At 45.1% G+C, this 24,614-nt stretch overlaps 1 protein-coding gene across 5 annotated transcripts in view; it reads left to right on the top strand.

The window, feature by feature from the left end:
• Nucleotides 1-24,614, top strand: part of MAPT (microtubule associated protein tau) — a 609,480-nt gene that overhangs the window by 221,609 nt on the left and 363,257 nt on the right. For 4 of the 5 annotated variants that reach the window (XM_069634100.1, XM_069634099.1, XM_069634098.1 and 1 more), the window contains one exon: nt 5,625-6,830. The exons of the other annotated variant lie outside the window; for it this stretch is intronic. In XM_069634100.1, coding sequence (XP_069490201.1) covers nt 5,625-6,830 — 1,206 coding nt within the window. The remainder of the gene's footprint in view (nt 1-5,624; nt 6,831-24,614) is intronic. 5 annotated transcript variants of the gene reach the window in all.

Genomic DNA, 24,614 nt, shown 5'->3' with positions numbered 1-24,614 from the left:
GATTTCGATGTAGAGTTCCAGATCAAGGAAATGGATCTGGTTGGTGCTTTCTTCCATTGTGAGTTTTAAATTATAATTATTATTGTTAAGATATTTGTGATAGTCTAGCAAGTTTGCTTGATTTCCATTCAATATTTCCAGAATATCGTCAATGTACCTTCCCCAAAATACAATGTTGTTGTCTTCAGTAAATGCCTTGTGCAGCCAGGCATGCTTGTGTTCGATACAGGTTTGCATAGGAGGGTGCAAATTTTGCTCCCATGGCGGTGCCCTGGCATTGCTTATAGATGATGTTATTGAACATGAATATGTTGTTGTGTAGAACGAAGTTCAGCATTTCAAATATCATGTTGTTCTGTTCCAGATACGAGATATATCTTGCTTTTAGAAAGTATTCCGTTGTCTCCATGCCTTTCATGTGTAATATACTGGTGTATAAAGCCGTTACATCAAAAGTTACTAGTCTGTAGTTGTCCTCCCAATTAATATGTTCCAACTGTTGTATAATGTGTTTTGCGTCTTGTACATACGATGCTAGATTTGCTGCCAGAGGTTGTAGAAAGCGATCAATGTATGCTGAGATGGGTTCCGTAACTGCTCCAATGCCATTAATTATCGGTCTGCTGGAAGGTATTGTGACTTAGCTTTTGTGTATTTTAGGTAGGAAGTAGATTGTGGCAAGTACTGGGTGTTTATACTTCAAAAAATCTAGTTATTCTTCTGAGAGAAGGCCATTCTCATACCAGTCAGTACTCATCTGATTCCATTCTGCCTTTATTGCTGGTAAAGGGTTATCTTTAAGTTTTGTATAACACGTTGAGTCATTCAGATGTTTTTCTGCCATTTTTATGTAGTCTTGCGTATTCAAAAGAACTATTTTGCCTCCTTTATCGGCCTCTTTTATTGTTATGTTGTCGTGTTTGCTGAGATCCAAAATTGCAGTTCTTTCTTTTTTGGTGAGGTTATAGTATTTCCTTCTGTCTTGTTGGTTCTGAGTGTAGACTTTCCTTATGTCTTTTTCCACTGCAAGTGTAAATGTATCTACTACATTCTCCATAGTGGTATGTGGAGTGAAGGAAGATCTTGGTTTAAGTTGTGATGATGCTGTTTGTCCTGTGTTAATATCAAGGTATGTAAGAAATTATTCCATAGTGTGACTTTCTTCAGTGTCCCCAATGTTGAGTAAGCTTACTGTGTGTTCTGTATCTTGTATCATGAGTTCCGATATTGGGGCTTTTGGTGTTCGTTCTTTTTTGCCTTTTTGACAAGTTGCAAAGTATTTTTTTAGTTTAAGTAGTCTGCTGAATTTGTGAAGATCCACATTTCTTTGAAAGAAGTCCAGTCTGTTAGTTGGACTGAAGGATAACCCTTTGTTGAGTGCTGAGTTCAGTTCCTCTGAGATTCTCATGTCTGAAAGATTGAGAACTAAGTTTTCTTCTGGTTTGATTTTTTGGATCGTGTCCACATTCCTTTTGGGTTGTCTTTCATTTGTTCTGTTCTTGCCCCTCCTGCCCCTCTTTGTTGGCCACCATTTGTGCCTCCAAATTGTTTTTGTTGGTTTCTGAGTTGCTGTGTGCTCTGGTAAAGAGGATAGGCCCTTGCTTGCCTGTGTTTTTGGTATTCCTCTAAAAAAGAGTATGGAGTATTATCTTCTGTTGTGCATTCCTCTGCTGTGGGTGATGTTGGTTTATCACTTTCACTATCCGGCTCCGATGATTCTGAGGTGGTTTCCTGAGGCTGTTTAGTTTAGGCTGTTGTTTTTCTAGGCTGTTATCTATTGGAAGGCTGTGTTCTAAATTTGTTTTGAAATGTGCAGACCCGTTTAAATTTATAGTCCAGTTCATCACGTAGGAATGCCTGTTGTTTTTTTATTTTGATTTCTTTTTCATAATTACTCAAATACTCATCCATTATTTGATAAGTTTTGCAGGTGGCTTCAGGAAGGTTAAGATCCTCTATTGTTGTTTTGATCATTTCTATCTCATCTAACAGTTTTGCATGCATTCTTTTGGTGTATATAATAATCCCATGAATCATTTCTTTTGATGTTGTTTTAAGTAATTCTTCCCAATCTTTGAGATCCTCTACATCTTCTTCCTCAAATGCCAGGAAGATGCAGATTCGTAGTCCTCTCGGTATTCCTCCCACTTTTATATATTTTTTCATAAGACGCTGGTACACATATACTGTTACAATAGCAATGTATGGTACATCCATGACCATTATTGATGCGAAAGTGCAAGTGCATTCGTAAGCAGTTATCTCCAAATCTGCAGTACATATAACCCAGGTATAAGGTAAAAAATGCAATACCAATGTCAATACGTAATGCAAGGAACTTGAGGCATTCGGTCATACTTGTAATAAAATGCTAATGCAAATATATTGATGCAATTGCAATATACACAAAAGCACATTTTCATAAGGTAGTGCGAATATACTAGAGCAATGGTAAAGCTAAAACAAACAGGTATATTATTGATAATAAAGTGCAAGTGCATACGTAAACAGTTATCTCCAGATCTACAGTACATATCGCCTACGGATAAAGTGCAAATGCAATACTGATTTAAAAATCTAATGCAAGATAATTAAAGCATTCAGTAGCATTGTTTATAAAGTGCTGATGCATATATTCCAATGTAGTGGCGATGCTCATAGAAGCATGTTGTCATAAAGTGGTAGTGCAAATATGCTAAAGCAATAATAATGCCAATACAAACACGTATATTATTGAGAATAAAGCACAAGTTTATTCATGAGCAGTTATCTCCAATTCTATAGTACAGATGGCCAAGGAGTAAAGTGCAAATGCAATCATGAACAATTATCACCAGAATTGACATATATATATTTCTGAGGCTTGTGTACCTGCTTAGAATCACATAGGCCAACATCTAGTGGAAGTTGCAGTGTATTGCACATTACGTTTCTGAAGCTCAAAAAGGGACGTCGACAGGGCATGACTGATCCTATACCTAGTGTGACATACCCTGTACCAATGATCTGTCACGTGTCGAGGTCCCTCTGAATATTTGCTTATGACAAGAGGGAGGGTAAGTTGTAAGCGTGGAGTGTAGGTAGAAACCATGAGGTGTGAACGATCTATGCTTTTTACCCAGGCACCTTCTACTCCAAGAGGGGAGGAAGGGCGGGCGCATGTGAATCTAAGCAGATACAAGCATCAGAAATACGACTACATAATGTATCCCTTCTAAGGCTTGTGGATCTGCTTAGATTAGCAAGCAGTACTTGTAGAAGGAGGTGGGTTGTTATAAGGTAGCGCTGCAACGAGATGTTTCAGCAACGCTTGTCCTACCTGTGTATCACCCCTAGAATGTGTGTCCAGACAGTAATATTGGGTGAAGGTGTATACTGAACTCCAAGTGGCAGCGTTACAAATGGCATTTAGGGGCACATTTGCTTTGAAGGCTAGAGTTGCCCCAGTGCCTCAAGTTGAGTGTGCTCCTGGCTTGAAAGGCAATGTTCTTTTGGCAAGAGAGTAACAGAGTTGGATACAGTTGACAATCCATTTAGAAATCGCTGCATTAAAAATAGGAAAAACTTCATGTGCAATAGCATGTGAATCTAAGCAGATAAACGCACCAGAACTAGGATTACAGTGAGTATTGAATATATATAGTTGCTTCGATTGGTTGTGTGAAAACAGTAGCGAGATACTCATAGGCAGATAACATTTGTTCGAAGGATAAATTGAAATTGGGCTTATAACATTGTATTGCTCTCCATGGTGTAAAGCTGGAGGCCACCTTATTAGAAATAGTAAAAACTTAATGTGAAATACTCAGCAACTTCCACTAGATGTCGGCCTATGCAAAGCATGTGAATTTAAGCAGATAAAATCATCAGAAGTACGATTACGGTGAGTATTGTATCATATATATATATATATATATATATATATATATATATATATATATATATATATATATATATATATATATATATAGTTGAAAGAGAACAAAGGCACCAGTGGTGTCAGGGTCGCACAGGAAAGGCAGCAGAATTCAGGCAGAATTAAAGACGGAATCCCTCCAATAGATATCTTTATTGAAGTTTCAGTAAAAAGATCAGGCTGAGAGGCAGCCAGCGACATGTTTCGTGCCCTTCTAGGCACTTGATCATACAACAATCAACTGACCCTGTGCACATGACATGTATAAAAAGTGCTCTCAGACTCTATGGTATGTGAAGCATCAACACCTTTCACAGTGAAAAGAACAGCCATATATAAATGGTGCAAGGTAAAGTGGTTTGTGATAGACCAGATTAGCTTTAAAAGTGTGCAAAGTCCAGGAAGATTAGATCCTGATTATAAAAGTAAGACTACATGTAGTCTCAGAATAAAATGAATATATATATATTTGCTTTGATTGCTTGTGTGAAAGCAGTAGCGAGATTCGCATAGGCAGATAAAATTAGTTTGAAGGACAAATTGAAATTGGGCTTATAACATTGTGTTGCTCTCCATGGTGTAAAGCTGGAGGACACCTTATTTGAAGTTACTTTACTCTTTTAAAAACACTTTGGAATTTGAGAAAAACACTGACTGTTTACTGCCGGAATTGCAGGGTGGGACTGTGCACCATGGGGCATTATATCAGGTATGTTGCATTAGCAGAACCTGTAAATAAACACCTAAGACAAATTATTCTACAAATGGTAGTAGCTCAAATGTAATGTTTTATTTTAGAAAAATCTAATCTCTAAGCCAATGGGGTTACTTCCCCTAAATTAAAAGACTATCAACAATACACCTAGTAGGCCAGATCTAATGTAGAGGCTTTGTGACTGAGTGAGAGGACTGCAACCATTTTGTATGTGCTTATTCAGTGTGCCTCAATATCAAAATACATTCACTTTGCACTAGTATGAACATTGGCAGAACATGTGCCCTGCAATGGCTGTAACAGTTTGAAATGTGTCACAGTAGTAAAATACAATATTTTAAAACTCTTTTGTGTTCTCTTTCATCAGTGAAATGAGCACAATGTATTACAAAAGGCTTCTAACTGGTGATTACCCAAGCAGTGCAGTATTGTTTTTCTTTCAGCCAGGTACAACGTTTCATTTGACTAGCCGTAGTTATTTTCCATTCCCTGCAAATACTGTTCTGACACTGAAAGTGCAGCTTTATACAATGCCATGACTTTGCTATGAACATGCATCGTCTCCTTCGTTAGCTTTGCATTTCTAATGTTTTATTCAGCTGAGAAAGCGAACTGTTGAGCGGAACATTGTTTTTAATCATTATTTGTTTTACTGCTCCTTGATTTAAATATAAAACTACTTTATAAAAAGGATTGTCGGTACATGATTCTTCATAAAGGAAATCAGAATCAAACTATTTACACAGGCAACGGAATTAACACGTTGCAGTTCCTACTTTGATATGTTCGCCATTTAACACATTTGTAAATGTTGACTTCCACTATCAAAATCATTTGCTTTTACTGTTTAATTCAGCAACCATCCTGATATTGTCTTGTACCATGTGCATGTACTGTCATTGAGCTTTCAATGTTGATTATGAACAATTGAACCATCTGTACATTCTATTTTAATGGTTTCATTTCACTCCATATGCTAAACCTTTACAATAGTCCCAGAAGAGTCTAAAACTGAAAAGGTACTGGACAACACAGAGGCTGAACTCCAGCAGTGTTTGCATAATGGAATTGCCACTAAGGTCCATATAGAAAAACAACCATGTGAAACCCAATGTCATGACATCTTTAAAAAGGAAGCTATCATGGTAGAGGAAACTCAAGATGCTGATGTGGAAGTAGGTACCATCAGTAAAATTGAAATTCAAGATCTTGGACCATACAAAGAAGAAGTGGGTTCTGTAGATTATGAGGTTGGAACAGTTCTTGATACCTCAATGTCTGCCAATGATGCTGAAGTGGAATATCTGGAAGTGAGACCGAATAATGGGGCCGTAGATGAATGTCAAGAGCCCATTAATGAGCCACTATTTAATGATGGGAATGGCCATTGGGAAAGTCAGACTGGGGTAGAGAATAGGGCTGTCATTGCAGGAAGCCATTTTGCACTAAATAAAGATGTCCAAGTGTTGCTGGAAGTGTCTCCAAATATTGCTGAAAGAGAACAGCAGAGTCAGGAAGAGATCCATGATGTACTTGAAAACCATGCTGATGTATGCAAAAGTTCAGTTGATGAAGGCGAACATGAACCATTAAATGCAATTCCAGCTACTGATAATGGTGAATACCTTTTTGAAGGAGATGGAGCATATCATGAGGAGGCAAGAGACTCAGGTGTTCTTGTAGACTTGCAGAAAACAAATATACCTTCACCAGTGCTTTCAAAGGAGCAGAACATACCAAACAACGAAACATTTCAAATGTATGACAGTGTAGCCAGTGCTTCAATTGATTATGATGAAGATTTCCCCCATGGTCAAGATGTTTTTCCAGGTCTTCAAAATAACACTTTTGATAATGAGTCATCTTTTGATGAGCCGGGATCTCAGTCATTGGCAGCTAAGGGCCAAACAGTTGTTTCTAGAGACGATTCTGAACCAGGGCCCTCAGAATACATATATGAAGTTGAAGTTGATGCCAATAAACCAATGCATGTTAAGCAGCTAAAACATGAACAAGTTGTCTCAAAGCCCTCTGATCAGAGCTGTGACAGTCTTACAAGTCCACGCAGTTTCATTCAGCATACCACTGAAGGAATCTCGGATACAGTTGAGCCTGACCATGGAATACCGGAGGTGAGAAGAAGAAAAACTGCTGTATATGGATCAGGAATACCGGTCAGTTGTGCTCCTCAATCAAAAGGTGTGTTTTCTATTTTCATCATCCTCCTGTTTTGATTACATACAGTCGGCTGTTAAATCAAGATATCTTCCAGCGCTGAAACCCCCGTACTGAGCTTACAACCACCACCTGTGACCTGCTTGAAAGAAGGCCTTGGAATCCTCACCGCAGTCACTAAAAATGCTGCTGCTACCGCTTGTTTGTTACTCCTGATTTACTTATTTGTTTGAGTTTGTATTGTCTTTTTTTGCATGGTAGTTGCATGCTTGTTGACACATCCTCACATTTTTTAATTTGAATTTCCTGATGCTGATATTTGGCGATTAGATAGTAGTCGTGCAGGGTCGAATAAAGTTGGATTAAGTAAAAAGCATACTTTTGCAAACTCTGCTGTGGAGATTAATCATTTTACAAAAGCTCCAACTAATCATTTGTGAACTATGCCAAATGCTGGTTGCAATTATTTTATCATGTTCCCTTATATTGTAAATTAAGCTAATACTTTGCCATAGTTATTTATGTACCTTCTTGTCCAAAGCTCCAAAGGCCCTGGAATGACTAAGTAATACTTTCTGTATTCTATTTGAGTTTTGTACAATTATTTATTTAGCAATTGCAATCCTATCTTACTCCCTGCATGCATAAATTGTACACTTATATCTCCCACACTTTAATATCCCACATCAAATGCAGGAACCAGTTAAATTAGGTGTTGTATTTAAAGCCAATCGTGTTGTTGTACAGTATACTGCTATGTACGGCAGAATATTAAGAGTTAGGGGATATTGGTTAGGGTGCAAAATAGGCAGCAATATCCACTGTAGCTAAAAACATGCTTTTTTTATATCGGCAGCTCATAAATTTAAACCTTTACTTGAGCTGCTTATTAAGGTTTTGTTATAAATATATCAGAATTTCTGGTGTGCACCAATTAGCCTTTATCAGGGGGAGATATGAGTCTACAATAGCCTTCTTGATGTTTACCACGCAAATGTCCCTCAAATTGGCTTTCCATTGTGACCAGTATATCAATGATTAACTGTGATAGATGTGCATTGTATGTAGATCAAGATCACATATTTTAATTTGTGGATTGGTTTATGGGCTTTGCTAAATGATTTGTTTGATGTCAACCTGATTACTGAAGTGGGCTGGGGAGGGAATGGGAAGTGTGGCATTTGAACAGTATTTCATCTGTCTGGGAAAATGTTTTACATGTAAGCTTACTTGATGATGCATTCTCCCAGAAATCTGTATCATGTTGATTCATAAATCTATTGCAGATAGACACTAGAAAGCCCAAAAACAATGCCTTGCAGGTAGGAGATTGAAAAAGCAAAAGGTTACATGGCCACCCTTAACTTTGGTTAAATTGGTTAATTTGGTTAAATTGTGATGCGTGGATTGAAAATTTGGTTTTTTTACATGCGTCAGACTTTCTTAGTATGTCAATATCATGTTTAAGGTATTTTGTATTGGTCTCCTTGGTGCTGAAAGATCTATGAAACATGGTATTGACTGAGCATCATTTGGACTTTCACTCTTTGGTCACTCCGCGACTACGTGGTGCAGTGGAACCACACCTTCCTAGACCCTTCTCAGGTGGACCTGAAGACCTTTGTGTAAAATAGAATCTGGGTATGTTGGATGCCTTTAGTTTCCCAGGCTATCCCAACCTGGCAAATTGTCTCCCTCAGATTGTGCAATAAGAAGGGGCTTTTGGGTGCTCATGTGCACACACTTTGGATCTAGGGCAACCGTGGGGTGCCTTTTAGACCTAAACATGCTGTTCGCAGCGAGGTGCCTTCAGGGCCTAACACAGGCTCTGTCTTAATAGCCTAACACCACCAGCCCTCTGGCTGAGGATTCCTTTGGGGCTAAACCACTGGCTCCACCATCCAGGGCTTACCATAATGATCTTTTGGAATCCAAACACTTGTGCTCTTAATCCAGTGCCTGAAAATCCGAAGTGCTTATGCCTAACATTTGTATAGGACCAGTGAAGCAGAGACCTATCCTACAGTGTATCTAGGGTACATCCCTACAGGTGTTCCCGCACCATTTATTCCACACAGGGTTTAAGTATTCATTCTACACATGGGAGAATCCAGAGAATCTTTTAGACCAATGGATCTGTGGCTGAGCACAGCAAGATCCTTGCAAGATAAATGGGAAAAGCTGTGAGCTGCTGCTTCTTCCGGGGCCACTAGTCTGCATAATTCATACTTATATACAACAATCCACAACTCTGATCTCAGTGGGTTTGTTTAGCACATTTGAAAGAATTTGGACCTATTCCTCCTGAGATTTCTACATGTTACATTAAACGCAGAAGAGATTCTTGTTTATGATTGCTTCAAGGAATTTCCAAGCTATAATGGTCGATTAGGACTACACCTCTGCCATTTAAAATGTACCCTTTATGTAGTGCTGTTTCTACTAACGGAATTTGGGACATCTCCTCAGAGATTGTCCAACTATCAGCTGACACTTGTTACCTACACGGCTAATTCCATCACCATGGGCTTAGCCACTACAGGAGTCTCTTTTTGAAAGGTTCCAAAGCTGTATAATAACAATTGAAGACTATTTAAAAAATATTGTCAAAAAGGTCATTCCTATTCCTCATTTACCAAGTGCTCTGACTTCAATGAACCTATATAGCCAATTAGACTATACCAACAATAGCAGTATCCATTTCCACAGTTAGTACGGCCCCACTGCCCATGGCACTGCCATTGCATGTCCTATTTACTCCACTGATGTCTATGATTTCCACTGAATACCCTTTAACTTAAGATAACACCCTGCTCAGTAACCATATACAGCTGCCTCTCCAGACATGGACCCTGGCAATGAAAAATAATTGTCTTAGTGAAGGCTTAACATGAGCACATGGAGAGAGCGATGGACATTTTAAAATCAAAGATCCAAGATACCACTTTGAATGGATTGTGTCTTCCAGGTATTCCTCATCTTTAACACTTGTTCAGCTTCAGCTGCTTCGGAAATAAAATTTGGCAGAGGGCGCTCTGCGTCGGTGGCATTGAGTCGATGTTCTACAAAGGCCTCCATTGAGATAATGTCATCGAAGGCATATATAGCACGGGCAGCGCCCATTGGCCTCAGTTCAGTTTTTCCACGATAGCTTCGAGCGAAATTCGGTGCGCCTCACATCTTGTGACGTCTTTGTTCAATATACTATCGATAGCATGTATTCATCATCGACACCGACGACTCTGAGGTCCGGTTTCAAGAAGTGTCAGGATTGCAGGTGAAAAATGTCCCTCACTGATCCTCACTGTATCTGTTTGTGGTACCTCGGAGCGGACCACGACACCGCTGACTGTTTGAAATGCCAGTCCATGACTGGTAAAGCCTTGAGGGTACGGAAAGAAAAGCTGAACGTAGGCAAAATCCCTAAAATATCTCCTACCCCATCCGTGAAACCTTCGACTGACGAGTTGAGAGACGACTCTCCTCGGAGGAAGAAGGTCAAACGCTCCAGAGGAGTGGCTCACACCACTCTTCTTCGTCCTCGAAGAAATCGGAGAAAAGGCACCGTAGGTCGCCCTCGTCGACTTTGTCGTCAGACGTTTCCCCCGAAAGAGTTGCGTGTCTAATTAAGAAATCCACTCTGCCAAGTGGAAAGCCTTCAGGGCTGAAATGCTTAAGATTTTTGAAAAACAAAAAAGTCATGCTCCTACCGAGCCTTCGAAAGAAGCCAGAAAGGAAAGGTCTCGTCCTAAATCCTGCACGCCCTCGAGCCCGGGAAAAAGGCCTGATCCACACCTTGAGCCTTCTAGCCCTCGATCCGATGTTTCATTGAAGGATCATTCGAGACATAAGGAAAAGTCGAGGTCGTCGACGCCCGCTATACCCTCGACATCAACATTGACGCCGAAGCCTTCGACGCCAGCAGCGCCACCTTTGCCAAGCAAAGCATCAACGACTTCTCTGGCGTCAAAGTCAAATTTGCCAAAAACAGTAATTCCAGACAAAATATATGCTGCGCTACCTAAAAAAGAATTCTTTAAATCCCTTCATTCGATTTTTGAAGAAGAGGAGCGGTCTGATGATGATGAAGCCCCATTTGGCCTACAATATGGTACACCCAAGACCTTTATGACAATTTGCAAACTGCAAGTGGTTTAGATAGCTCACCCAAACTTGAATTTGGGAAGCCAGAGGCTGTGGAGCATGCGGATGCATCATACAGGCAGCTTATGTCAAAGGTGGTGGAATCCATGGGTTGGAGTAGGCCTCCATTACCATATGAACAGGATGATATTACTGACATTCTCGACAAAGGTCCACAATCGGATCCCATCTTGCCTTTCCATATGGCATTGCAGAAAAGGGTGGCTAGGAACTGGGAGACTCCGGAGTCCAGTCTTGCAGTTGATAAGAACTTAACTAAGAAATACAGCCCTTCCAGTAGTGACCTCGACTACCTGTCAAAACACCTCACTCGGGAGAATCTGGTGCTGCAGGCAGCTACTGCTACTTCCAAACAAGCGGCATACCCTACCATCCCTCCTGATAGGGACGACAAATGCATAGAGGGATGGGCAAGGAAGGTATTCTCTGCAGGGAGCATGGCACTAAAATCTGCCAACTCCACTTGTGCAATCGCGAAGTTTAGGTACACTCTATGGGATTGTATTTCCATGGCGGCACAGCACATTCCTGAAGGGGATAAAATTGACGGCTTCTTAGCTAATATTAGAGACGGCAAAGAGGCCATGTGCGAGTCTCTTCAGTCAGGTTTGGATCCTGCAGATAGTATCAGCAGAACCATGTCTACTAGCACCGTTATGCACAGATTTACGTGGTTGAGGAAGTCGGGTTTTGCATCTGATGTGCAATCTAGACATCTCAACATGCCTTTTGACGAGTCTCATCTTTTCGGCAACAAGGCTGACGAGAGCCTTGAGAAGTTGCAGACCTCAAAGACGGCAGCCAAATCTTTAGGGGCTGCTATTAGGAAACCTCAGCCTTTCCATCCTAGTGGACAACCTTGGAGGGGTAGATCTTTTTGCTACTACTCCTCAGTGGGAAGGGTGAGAGGAATGGCCAGTCAAAGAGGCCAGAGAAGCTTTCCTTATGATAGACGAGGTAGAGGTGCAAAGCCAGCTCAAGCAGCAGCCTCCTTACCATCGGCCTCTGAATCAACTGCTGCAAAACCACTCTGCAATCTTGTCACAGTTCACCAGTGGGGGGCAGACTATCTCAGCATCTGGAATAATGACGAGACATTACTTCGGATGCCTGGGCTCCCTAAACCGTAGCCCACGGTTACTGCCTTCCTTTCATAAAAAGACCTCAGAACCTTTACCCTGCTAGAGAAAGGTGCTTTAGAACCAGTGCCTGTAGCAGAGAGGAACAAGGGATGGTACTCCCCTTATTTTCTAATACCCAAGAAGGACGGAGGACTGAGACCCATCTTGGACTTAAGATACTTGAACATGTTCCTCAGGAAGGACAAGTTCAAGATGGTCACTCTTTCTCAGATCCTTCAGTTCCTCCAACCCTAGGATTGGTTGGTGTCATTGGACCTCCAGGATGCTTATTTTCATGTGCCAATCAATCTCAAGCACAGAAAATCTGAGGTTCGCCGTTGGCAGTTCTCATTATCAATTTCGAGTTCTGCCATTCGGGCTATCCCCCGCCCAAGGGTTTTCACCAAACTGATGGCGGTGGTGGTACCGAGTCTCAGGAGAGGGGTGATTCACTTCTACCCCTACCTAGACAATTGGCTGATCAGGCCCGTTCTCCCGAACAAGCCCAGGATCAACTCAATGTCAGCTGCAACTTTCTTCACAGACTGGGCTTCTCCATCAATTACAAGAAGTCCCATATGACACCTTCTCAAAGGCTCCAGTACATATGAGCTGTACTGGATACATCCTTGGGAAAGAGCTTGCCACCGGAGGTGAGGGCTCAAGACATTCTTCAGACGGTAACCAAATTTCAGATTGTCCACAGTCTACCGGCCTTCGATTTTTTTGAGGTTGCTCGGCTTCATGGCATCCTGCATTATTCTGGTGCCAGAGGCCTGCCTGAGAATTAGATCCCTTCAATGGGCTCTAAGAACACAATGGTCCCAGTTCTCAGGAAAGATGTTGGGCCAACTTCAGATTCCAACCAGGGTCTCACAAGATCTTCCATTGTGGGCCTGCGAGGACAATATTCTGAAGAGAGAACCCTTTTGGAAACCATGGCCGGAGGTTACAGTAGTGACGGACGCCTCACTCGCGGGGTGTGGAGTCCATGCCAACGATCTGACTGTCAGCGGTCGTTGGTCTCTATTGGGGTCCAAACTACACATCAATCTTTTGGAGCTGAGGGCAATCAGACTAGCGCGGAAGGCCTTTCTGCCCTCTGGCTGGGGAAAGAATGTCCTGATAATGACGGACAACACAATGGCCATGTACTACCTCAAGAAGAGAGGAGGTGTAGGGTCACTACCACTGTACAGAGAGGCAATGCAGCTCTGGAACTGGGCAATTGGTATCTCCCTATTGGCAGTTCATCATTCCGGGGGAAGAGAAAACGGCAGCAGATGCTCTGACCAGGCAGAGCACAGTCTCCCACAAATGGGAACTAGCTCAGGACATCCTTCAAGAGTTTTTGGGAACCCCTCAAGTAGATCTGTTCACGAGCAAGGTCAACCGGAAGTGCAAAAGATATTATTCCAGGGAATTTCCTCCAAGAGGAGATCTAGGAGACACGTTTGTAATGGACTGGGAGTTTCCACTACTGTAAGCGTTTTGTCCAGTGCCCGTCATTCCTCATGTAATAAGGAGGTTGAGAAGGTTCGGGAAACACATGATCCTAATTGCCCCGGATTGGGCCAGGAGGATGTGGTACCCGAACCTTCTGGACATGACCATCTGTCCTCCGATGCGTCTTCCACACAGGGTTGGGTTCTTCATCCAGAGGTCAAGACACTCAACCTTCACGCTTGGTTTCTGAAAGGCTAAGATATAAGGATTGGGACCTCCCAGATGATGTAATGGAGGCGTTGCTTTCGGCCAGATGGCCAGCAACAAAGTGTTTGTACCTTTGCCGTTGGAATAAGTTCTGCAACTGGTGCAAAGAAAAGAATGTATGACCTTTTCAATGTAAAACACCAGATGTCTTATCATTTCTTCTATCCTTAGCCAATCTGGGGCTCCCGATTGGTATTATCAAAGTTTACTTGGCACGCTGTCCATTTTTAAGCGCGCTTCAGAGGAATGTTCTTATTTCAAACTTCCACTGGTGACACCATTTTTTAAAGGGGCTCACCAATGTGTTCCCTCCATCTCCTTTCCAGGTTCCAGTTTGGGACCTAAATCTGGTTCTAAAATTCCTAATGTGTGCACCTTGTGAACCTCTGCATACATGTCTTTAAGGTTATTAACCTTTAAAACCATTCTATTGGTTGCTCTGACATCAGCCCGTAGAGTGAGCGAGTTAGTTGCAGGCACTTTCATCCAAGCCACCCTTTACTATTTTCGACAAGGATAGGGTTGTTTTAAGGGTCAAACCTTCTTTTTTCCCCAAAATCATTTCTGATTTTCATTTGGGTCAGAAAATTGTTCTACCTTCGTTCTATCCCCACCCCATCCTGGCAAGGAGTAGGAAAGACTACATAGGTTAGACCCCCGGAGAGCGTTAAGCTTTTACATTTCAAGAATGTCTAAGTTAAGTATTGATGACCAACTCTTCATTGGATATACAGGACATAAACTGGGTCAAGCTGTTACTAAACAGACCTTATCTAGTTGGATAATTCTGCCTATATCAGAATGTTACAGGCTGGCAGGAAAATACCCTCCTGAAGGTTTAACAGCCCATTCCACCAGAAGCATGGCTTAATCTACAGCCCTGCAAAGGGGTGTACCAATTAGAAACATTTGTGAAGTGGCAACGTAGTCTTCCATCCACACATTCACTAAGAATTATTGCATGGATGCTTCCCTTGGTCAGGAGAGTACTTTTGGCAAGGCAGTCCTTCACTCTGTCCATGAAAATATTTGAAGTATAATTGTACTCCCTCCTCCAAACCAAATACTGCTTTGGGAGTTTGTCATAGATGAGGAATATGTGGGAGGACACAAGCCATTCGAAGAACTAGTTGCTTACCCCTAGTAACGTTCTTCTGACTGGATGTTCCTCCCACATATTCCTCATCGCCCTCCCATCCTACCCCTCAGTAGAATTTCCTGTGCTTTTACAGCTTCCGTTCCATCAAGGCTGAGTAGGGCCACTCCCGTGTTTTACGGGTATCTCTGCTGCTAAAGGGGGGAAACAGAACTGAGACCAACGGGTGCTGCGCGTGCTATATATGCCTTAGATGACATCATCTCGAAGGAGGCTTTCGAGGGACATCGACTCGACGCCATTGACACACAGCGCCCTGTGACGAATTTATTTACTCCTACGTCCCGTCCCCTTTCCTCCATACTTATGGGACATTCCTCCGTCCTGTGGGACGGGACAGGAGCACTTTGTAAAAAGCATCCAAAAATGTTGCAAACATTTTTAGTCCTTCCTCTCTTTCTGCGCGGGGCCCGGCACGCGGCCGTAACCCTGCCAATCTCGGCTCCGCTCCGCGCATCGCCAATCAGTCCTTTTCTCCGCACGTTCGGGATTGGACGCACTTGCATCCGTGGAAGATTTTCTTCCCTTTTTTCCTCTCTGACTCTCGCTAGCGATCGTGTACTAGTCTGTCTATGTCGTTCAAACTAGACTTTCCAGATTGTTCATCGTGTCACCGACGTTTCGCGAGGGCGTACCCTTATCCTCTTTGTCTGGAGTGTTTGGGTCCGGACCACCGTTGGGACTCTTGTTTTTATTGTGATTCCCTTTCGGTACAGGCACTTCAACGTCGGTTGGAGCGTTGGGAGGAGGTGTTTCGACGTGCCCCTCCCTTGCATTTTCAAGCTTTTATCAATGAAAAGAAGAAACGCCCGGTAAGTTCTTTACTTTTTAGAGCACTCCGGCCAGGGGATACCTTTCCGGGCTCTTCCCGAGCCGGGAGAAGCGTTAGTTGCTCTGTCCGCAGGGATTGCCCTGAGGTGCCTTCTGGGCCTAAAAATTGTACCAGAGTTTTCTCCGAGGGTCTCCGTAAGGGGCCTGTGGATACCGGAGTACACTCCGAGGCCAATCCTGTGGGGGCGTCTTCCAGACCCAGTTCTACTGAGTCGTGGGGTACCGGAGCTAGCTCTGAGGCCTCTTTATCGGCTTCCCTCAAAAATAAAACTGGGGTGCGCCCCGAGGCCTTGGTTGGGCTTGATGTTACCGAACGATGTTCGAGGCCCGCACTTGTAAGGCTTTTACCGGACCTGGGTCCGAGGTCCCTCGTACAGAGGATAAAGTTACCAACATTTATGAGAGCCCTGGCAAGGCATTATCAATGAAAGTTGTTTCTCACCCTTCCCGCTCTTGTGGCGACGCCAGAACTGTTGAGGGGGCAAAGAAGGAAAGTTCTTCCTTTACTGGCAGCACCGAGGCCTTTCCTGAGAAGGCTAATTTGGCTATTGGTATGTCGCAGAAACATTCCAGGCCTCATAGTACCAGCTCTGCCGAGCTTTCCTTACGTAAAGGCTAAAGTTAAGATCCCTGATCCATCGACGGGGACCCCTGCCTCACTTCCTCACATGCCGCAGTTCCCCTCAGGTAATGGCAAAATGGCAGCCATTCCCGCCACGACCACGGCGGCCAATTTGGCGCCTCCCCTAAAACTACGCCATCGGCCTCAGGTGTAGGGCTTGGTTCTGTGGGTGAACATAAAATTCCTTGTGCGCATCCTTTTTGCCCAGTTTACGACTGGAACGCTCGGATGCCCCTTCCGCACAATGTTTCGTTGCCTGTGGGGTCGGCACCTTTGATTTTTTGTGGACACTTCGGCGGACGGGCCTGTGTGGCAACACTCCCCGTTGCGTCCCTGGAACAGTCCCCGGAGGACGCCTTTTTCGGCAAATTTCAGAAGCTCATGCGTACCGACCCCATGAGGGAATATTTCAAGGGGTTTTTAGGGAGATATGTCCACCCGCGCCTCCGGCTCCACCCGTTCCTCCGGTGGCTCCGCAGGCGCCACCCTTGCCTACGGTGCCTCCCCCGACCCTTCCGCCATTGCCCCCATTGTACCCTGTGGACAAGGCAGTGCCTGATACGGTTCAGCAGGATCCTGACCTGTTGGATGAGGCGTAGGGCGATCAGGACAACGAGGACTTTCCCCGCTCTATTAGAGCTTTTCATGATCGGGTACTGGACATTATGTGCTTTTTGGATGTTGCAGTGCCCGACGCACCCGCTTGGCAGGAGGGTGTGCTTCCTGGGGCGTTCACCCTGTCTCCTTTGGAGCGTACCCGCCTGTTCTTGCAGAAGGACATTTTGGCTGTGGTCCGTAGGGTCGAGGAAAAGCCACACTCTGGACTTTTCTTCAATAAGAAAATTGACGCGCGATACAGGCTGCATTCTTCGGAAGATGTGACCCTGTCGTCTTGTCCGCCCCCCTCCTCCACAGCGGTAGCTGCTGCCACTTTACAGACCAGGCCTGCAGCATTCTCGTCTATGACGGCTACTCAGGTTCTGGGGAAGGAGGAAAAGCTCCTCGACTCCCTTGGGAGGAAGATTTTCGCTAACTCGGCCTTGCAGCTCCGGCAGGCCAATGCAGAGCTAGTGTTAGCGGGTGCGAATATGAGGATGTGGAAAGGTCTGTCGGAGTTTGAGGAGTTAATTACGGTCGAGAAGCTGGAGGACTTTAAGGCTGGAGGACTTTAAGGCGGGATTGTCTGATGCCAGGGTCTTGGCCCAGGATCTGCTGGAGGCTGCGGCTCATCACGTAGACACTACGGCTCGGGCCTTATGCTGGGAGTTGATACCTCCCGACAGGCGTGGTTACATGCCACCAAATTTTCAAAGGAGGTGCAGGACAATGTGTTGGACCTTCCATTTGGCGGTAAGGAGCTGTTCCATTCTACAACGGATGTGGAGCTGACCAAGACAAAGGACAGCATCCAGACAGCTAAGTCCTTGTCAGTCCTAGTTAAAACTCCTTTTAAGACCCAGAGACCGTTATCGCAAAGCCGGCCCTCTTCTGGTTTTAGATGTTTTCTAGACCAAAAATCTGGTAGAGCGAATACTCCTTCGTAATAACCGCTGGAGGCAGCAACGGACTCGGTTTTTCTCCCGCTCCTCCGCCGCCTCCGCAGGTTTTGGTGGTAACACCACTGAAAAGCCGCACGAGACCCCGGTGGGAGGACGCATTGTGTCTCATTGTGAGGCGTGGCAGACCATCACCGAAGACAGGTGGGTCTTGTCAGTCGCTCGGGCGGGCTTCCGCTTACCCTTACCCCGTACCAGCCCTTCAACCCTCCTTTCCAGCAGTCAGGGTTGTCCTCCCTAAAAGCAGAGATTCAGAAACTTCTGGATCTCAGAGCTGTGGAACCCGTTCCCCTTGGGGAGCGAGGGGAGGGCTTTTACTCGCGGCTGTTTACGGTGCCCAAACCCAACCAGGCTGGCATGCGCACCATCCTAGACCTTTCCCAATTCAATCTTTTCCTACCCCAAGAGAAGTTCAAGATCATGCCCGGCCAGATACGGTCCTCCTTGCAGATGGGCGATTGGCTCAGCGTGGTGGACCTTCAGGATGCGTTCATGAATATTCTGATTTGGAATCCACACAGGAGATATCTCTGCTTCTCTGTGGGAGAGGAGCACTTCCAATTTCGAGTGCTTCCTTTTGGCCTCAGCTCGGCGCCGCATGTCTTCACGAAGATGATGTCGGTGATCGCAGCCTATCTTCGTCTGCAGGGTATCCATGTGTATCCGTATTTGGACGACTGGCTCTTGCGCAGCCCTTGCCCTTTGAAAGCCGCCTGCAATCTTCAGTCTCTCCTCCAGCTCCTGTTCCACCTTGGGCTGTCAGTGAACTGGCAGAAATCTTCCATGACAGTCCCTCAGGACTTGATTTTCTTGGGTTTTTGCTGGAACACGATCGACTGCAGAGTGTACCTGACCGGGGACAGAATGGCGGATCTGTTGGCCACGTGTCAGATGTTTGCGCAGTCAGAGAGCATGTCGGCCTGGTGGTTCCAGAGGCTTCTGGGCCTCATGGCCTCGTGTGTGTTGGCTCTTCCTCTTGCCCGTCTCAAAATGAGGCGGACGCAGATGGCTCTTCGGAGTTCTTGGCTTCAGGCTGTGGATCCGGACTCCAAGTTCATAACGATTCCGCCTTCCATGAGAGCGGTCCTGGACTGGTGGTCGTCTCTCAGCAACCTGTCGGTAGGGGCGGGGTTTCAGGACCCAACCCCGATGGTAACGGTCACAACGGACTCCTCTCTTCTCCTCTCTTCTGGGCTGGGGTGCGACGTTGAACCTTCTTCAGGTCTCGGATCTTTGGTCGCCTCAGGACAAGCTCCTTATAAATCATCTGGAGCTTCTGGCGATTTTCCTAGCGCTCAAGGCGTTCAGACAGATCATTGCCAACAAGCTGGTCCGTATCCGCACGGACAATGTGGTGTCGATGTATTACATCAACAAGCAAGGGGGACCCAAGTCGCCCCCCCTCGTGGACCTGTCCATCCAGATTTGGGAGTGGGCGGTTCTGCATGGTGTCTGGCTACTTGCAGAACACATCCCGGGACAGCTGAAGGTCACGATAGATGCCCTCAGCCGGCAGATGATGGTCAGCTACGAGTGGGAGTTGAAGGTGGAGGTCCTCTCATGGATTTTCCTACGTTGGGACACACCGGAAGTGGACCTCTTTGCTATGACGGCAAACAAGAAGCTTCCTCTGTATGCCTCCAGAAGCGGGCTGGGAGCCTCCTCTCTGGGGGATGCTCTCGAGATTCCATAGCACAACATAAGGGCTTACGCTTTCCCGCCTCTGCCTCTAGTTCACCGGATGATTTTCAAATTGAAGAACTCGGTGAACTGTTCTCTTCTACTCATAGCCCCGTTGTGGCCGGCCAGGTTTTGGTTCTCAGAACTTCAACACCTGTCGGTGTATCCGCCCATCAGGTTACCGGTGACCCCCGATCTGCTTCACCAGGGGGAACAGCAGCTGTGGCACCCCTCCCCACAATCGCTCAGCTTGGCGGCATGGTGCCTCAGTTCAAGCCTTTAGAGTATCTTGGCCTTTCTGCAGATAACATGCGCATTATCCAGGCAGCCAGAAAACCCTCGACTCGGTCCCAGTACAGAAGCAAATGGCTCAGGTTCTTTCATTGGTGTTTAAACCAGAAGTTGGACCCAGGGGAGGCTACAAATCAACAATACAACACAGTACTGTTCTTTGTATCCTACTTAGCAGAGTCGGGCGTTCACGTTCTGCCATGCAGAACTTATCTGTCAGCGGTTTCGCTTATCTATCTACAGACCAATGCTCTTACTCTCTGTCTAATCCAGTGGTTAAGAGGCATTTTGCAGGCTTGAAGCACCTTTATCCTCCGATTCGTAGTCCGCACCCGACGTGGGATCTAAATTTGGTCCTGACGGCGCTGTGCCATAAACCTTTCGAACCAATGACCACGGTGGACCTCAAGCACCTGTCATGGAAGGTGTCAAATTTGGTCGCTGTTACTTCAGCAAGGCATGTGAGTGAGCTCCAGGCTTTGTCGGTGGAGCATACCTTCTTGGTCTTTCACAAGGATAAGGTGGTCCTACGGACAAATCCTACTTTCCTACCCAAGGTGGTATCTGAGTTCCATCTGAACCAGTCAATCTCCCTGCCAGTCTTTTTTCCGAACCCTGCCTCAGAGGCAGAAAGGGTTCTGCATGGTCTTGATGTTAGAAGGGCTCTTAAGTTCTATCTGGACAGAACATCCGAGTTTAGGAGTTCTTCTCAACTGTTTGTGACCTTTGGTAACCCACAAGGTAAGCAGGCCTCTAAGGCGACTATTTCTCAATGGATCGCTGCCTGCATTACAGAGTATTACACCGTCCAAGGGCTGAAGCCTCCTAAAGTTATTCATGCACACCTGGTGCAGGGCAAGGCAGCCGTGGTTGCCTTTCAGAAATATGTCTCCTGGGAGACCATTGCAAAGGCTGCTACTTGGGCTTCCCCTTCTGCTTTTTGTAAGCATTATTGTCTAGACATGAGCTCAAGATCTGATGCTCAGTTTTGCCAGGCTGTGCTGAAGAACCTTTTTCAGTAAGGGATTTTTCCATCCACCCATAGTTCCTGTAAGGAGTGCTTGGGAATCTCCCATAAGGAAAGGGGACGGGACGTAGGAGTATAACCAGGTTACTCACCGTAGTGACCACCTTAGTCCTAGTCCATAGTCCCCTTTCCTCCATACGCCCGCCCGCCGTCCCCTCTAATAAGGTTCCTCTGTTATTGCTAAGAGGTCTTGGACCTAGCGATAGAAAAGGACTGATGGGCGATGTGCGGGGCGGAGCCGAGATGGGCGGGGTTACGGCTGCATGCCGGGCCCCGCGCAGAAAGAGAGGAAGGACTAAAAATGTTTGCAACATTTTTTGGATGCTTTTTACAAAGTGCTCCGGTCCCGTCCCACAGGACGGAGCAATGTCCCATAAGTATGGAGGAAAGGGGACTATGGACTAGGAGTCAGATGGTCACTATGGTGAGTAACCTGGTTATTCTGAAGCATCTGAAGCTGGGCAAGTGTCAAAGATGAGGAATACGTGGGAGGAACATCCAGTCGAAAGAATGTTACGAGGGGTAAGTAACTAGTTCTTCTTTTGAGACATAATCGCCTGATGCAGTTCTGAATCCACATCTGACAAATCCCTTGAAGCAGATTACTAAAAGTAGCTCTGAAATCTGGGAAGACCCCCACCTGTGCATCAACGAATAGAAAGCTGGAAGCAAAACGCAGGCATATAAATGAAAATGAAACATGGCTATCCACTCTTCCGCTAGATCAGTCTTCAGTCATCTTTATCTCACTGGAGCAGCAGAGGAGACAGAAGGGAACACTGAATGGACCAGAGGAACTAATGCAAGAGTGGGGCAGTGTGACTAGATATGTGGGGTATGTTACAAGGTATGTGAGAGTGTTTGGTTTGCCTACTTATAGTTGGTCCAAAGGTGCAAGTAATTAGGCCGGACTGCTAGTATTAAGCCTTGATTCCCGATGCGCTCTCTTGGCATGCCTGGTCACCTTGACAGTATTCCCATCACTCTGGAAGGTCTGGCTTAAAAGGATGCTTTGCTGGGTTGAAATTGAGTAATTAATGTGTCATGGCTCTATACCTTACATCGAACAATATATTCCACCCTTTTCTCATACATCAGGAATCTAAAATGTTTGCAATCGCAGGGAATTATTCTTAGATGGAAAGAATATGCAGATTTGAGGAACGATACATAAAATAATGGATGGATGCGCTAATGTTTGGGTAACTAATTTCATTGCAAGTGGGGAAGCAACTTTCAGAATTTGGAAAGGTCACACAAACCTGGGTTTCAATTTCCTATGCCCGGGAGGTAGGATTTTTTTGTGGACAACTAAACATGATCTTTTACCACATAAGGTGGAGCTGTCCATCTAGGCCGATAAACATTTGTTTTGTAGACCTCTTTAGCTTTATACAGTCACTTGTGTGTTTTTGTGGTTTCTGACCATTCTTCTTCCCATTTTCCGAGGCACTAGGACTGAGCATACTTTGGACGTCTGGGATGGAAACATTATTGGCTAACGCCACAGAATAACCCAACTTGGTGTACGTGTCAGTTAAAGCCCAGATGATACCATGCTTAACGCCACCTATGGCCTGGTAGCATTTTCCAAAGGTTATAGTAACCCAACTGGAGTTTGCCAAGAATCCTTCTAGTGGGCACAGATGTGCAATACTACACATACTTGTTCATATCTGGTCTCCTTTTTGGTCACCAAAATCAGTGTTGGACCTACTGGTGCATCTGACTTTTCCTCAGATGTCCACCCAGTTTCATGTCATGAGCGGAACAGAGTAATTTGTAACAGGTATTTTCCAACCTTACAAGCAAGTGACCCTCGTAATAGGCAATATCTATTGGGTCAGGCTCAACATTGGGTGTAGTTGCAGCAACTTCAAGTTCTGTGAATCCTTGATGAATGTTCTAGATTTGGGAGGTGGGCCTACCACTGGTGCGATTTGCAGACGTAGAATTGGTAAAGGATCTATCCGAACCCCTATGAGAGAGTCCATCTTACAGAATCTACCTTATCATGTTGGCTATAGGGTCAACAAGACAGGCTGTAGATGACTCTGGCATTAAAACAGTATCCAAGTGGTATGTGAAAGATTGAAGTAATGGGCCTGTTTTAGGAGAGTGAGATTTTTGAGATTAGTTAGTACTTCAGAAGGATGTACAGCCCCCCTCAAGATAATGGGCCTCATTAAGAGTATGGCAGTAGCCGTTCCTGTAGTACATGCACGGCTGCCGCCGGTATTGATTTTTATCCGGCGTCCAGAAAAGGGCAATTACTGGGTCATTACGACCTTGGCGGACCCAGTAATTGCCCTTTTCTGGGCGCCGGAAAAAATTAATCCCCATTCCCATTTGAGGCCCATAGGGCTCAATGGGAATGGGGAAGGTGGTAGCAACGGTACCGTTATTAACGGTACTGTTACTACCATCAAGTTCTGCTCGTGGGTGCCAGTACGGCCACCTGGTAAAACCTGGTGGCTGTAAGGGCACCCGCGAGCAGAACTCCTAGTATGGTGGTACGGTAACAACGGTGCCGATAGCGATACTGGTGCCGTTGTTGCCTTACCGCCATACTCGTAATGAGGCCCAATGTCCCAGTTGTCAAAGAAAGCTTGAAGGTGACTGGTCTTGTTTACAAAGCTGCTGGAGAGGTGCATTACCTTTTTCCAGGGAGTCGTCCACATATTGCTTCCGGAGCTCTTCCTACCAGACCCTCAAAGAAGCACTTCTTCCATGCAGGATTTGTTTGTTCTGGGGTCAAATCAATAGGGCACTGGCAAAGCCAATAACATCTCCCTCCATAGTCAAGAAGACTTCTGCAAAGGTGTGGTATTCCCAGGGGACATAGTCCATGGAAATAATCAATTGTCCTTTGACTGGAGCGAGCACAGAACTCTTACATTTGCTGACAGTATTCCAAGTGCAGAGAATGATGCAAGACAGAGACTCAATTGCTGGGTTGTGGTGTGTTAACAAGGGACTCCTAGGATGAACTTGAGTTGTGGAGCAATGATGAAACCAATTTGTATATACTCCTGATGGTAGAGGACTTGCCCTAGTAAAGCAACAGTGGCTGCGGTCATTGCGTCTGATATTAATGGAGCTACATAGACAGAATGGATTCATTCAGGGCTGGGTTTGAGACATAAGTATATTTTTTTCTTGTTCAGGTTGGAGATCCATGTAGTTCACATAGACGCCTGGGTCATCCAAGACTTTAGTTTCTAGAGTGTCTTCTGCTCCCATGAATTAGCCCGACCGACAGATATTTGTTTTGAAGGCTAGACAATGCCCCTCATTCCGAGTTTGGCAGAGAGGTCAAAAAGTGGTGGTAATCGAATTGCCAGCACTTTTGTCACTCCAGCAAATTCTGAGTTTGTCCTTGAAGTGGTGGTTTTACCTCCTGCATCGGGCTGGAGGTACATCCTCCACCTTAACACCAAAATATTGTCAAAATCGGCAGAATTACCACTGGTGGTAATTCTGCCGAAATCCCCATAGAGTCCTATGGACTGCAGAAAATGGGGATGTACACCACCTACCACCACTTGTTATCCCATGGTAAACCCACGGGACCAGGTGGCAGTAACAGTAATTCTGTTTGGCGGTAGTTCGACCAAACTTGGATTGAGGACTAATGCCTTTTTCAC

This window comes from Ambystoma mexicanum, chromosome 13, assembly GCF_040938575.1.
Source record: "Ambystoma mexicanum isolate Mex_15411 chromosome 13, UKY_AmexF1_1, whole genome shotgun sequence".
In the NCBI taxonomy this organism is placed as follows: Eukaryota; Metazoa; Chordata; class Amphibia; order Caudata; family Ambystomatidae; genus Ambystoma; species Ambystoma mexicanum.
This window is presented reverse-complemented; position numbering and strand designations above follow the sequence as displayed.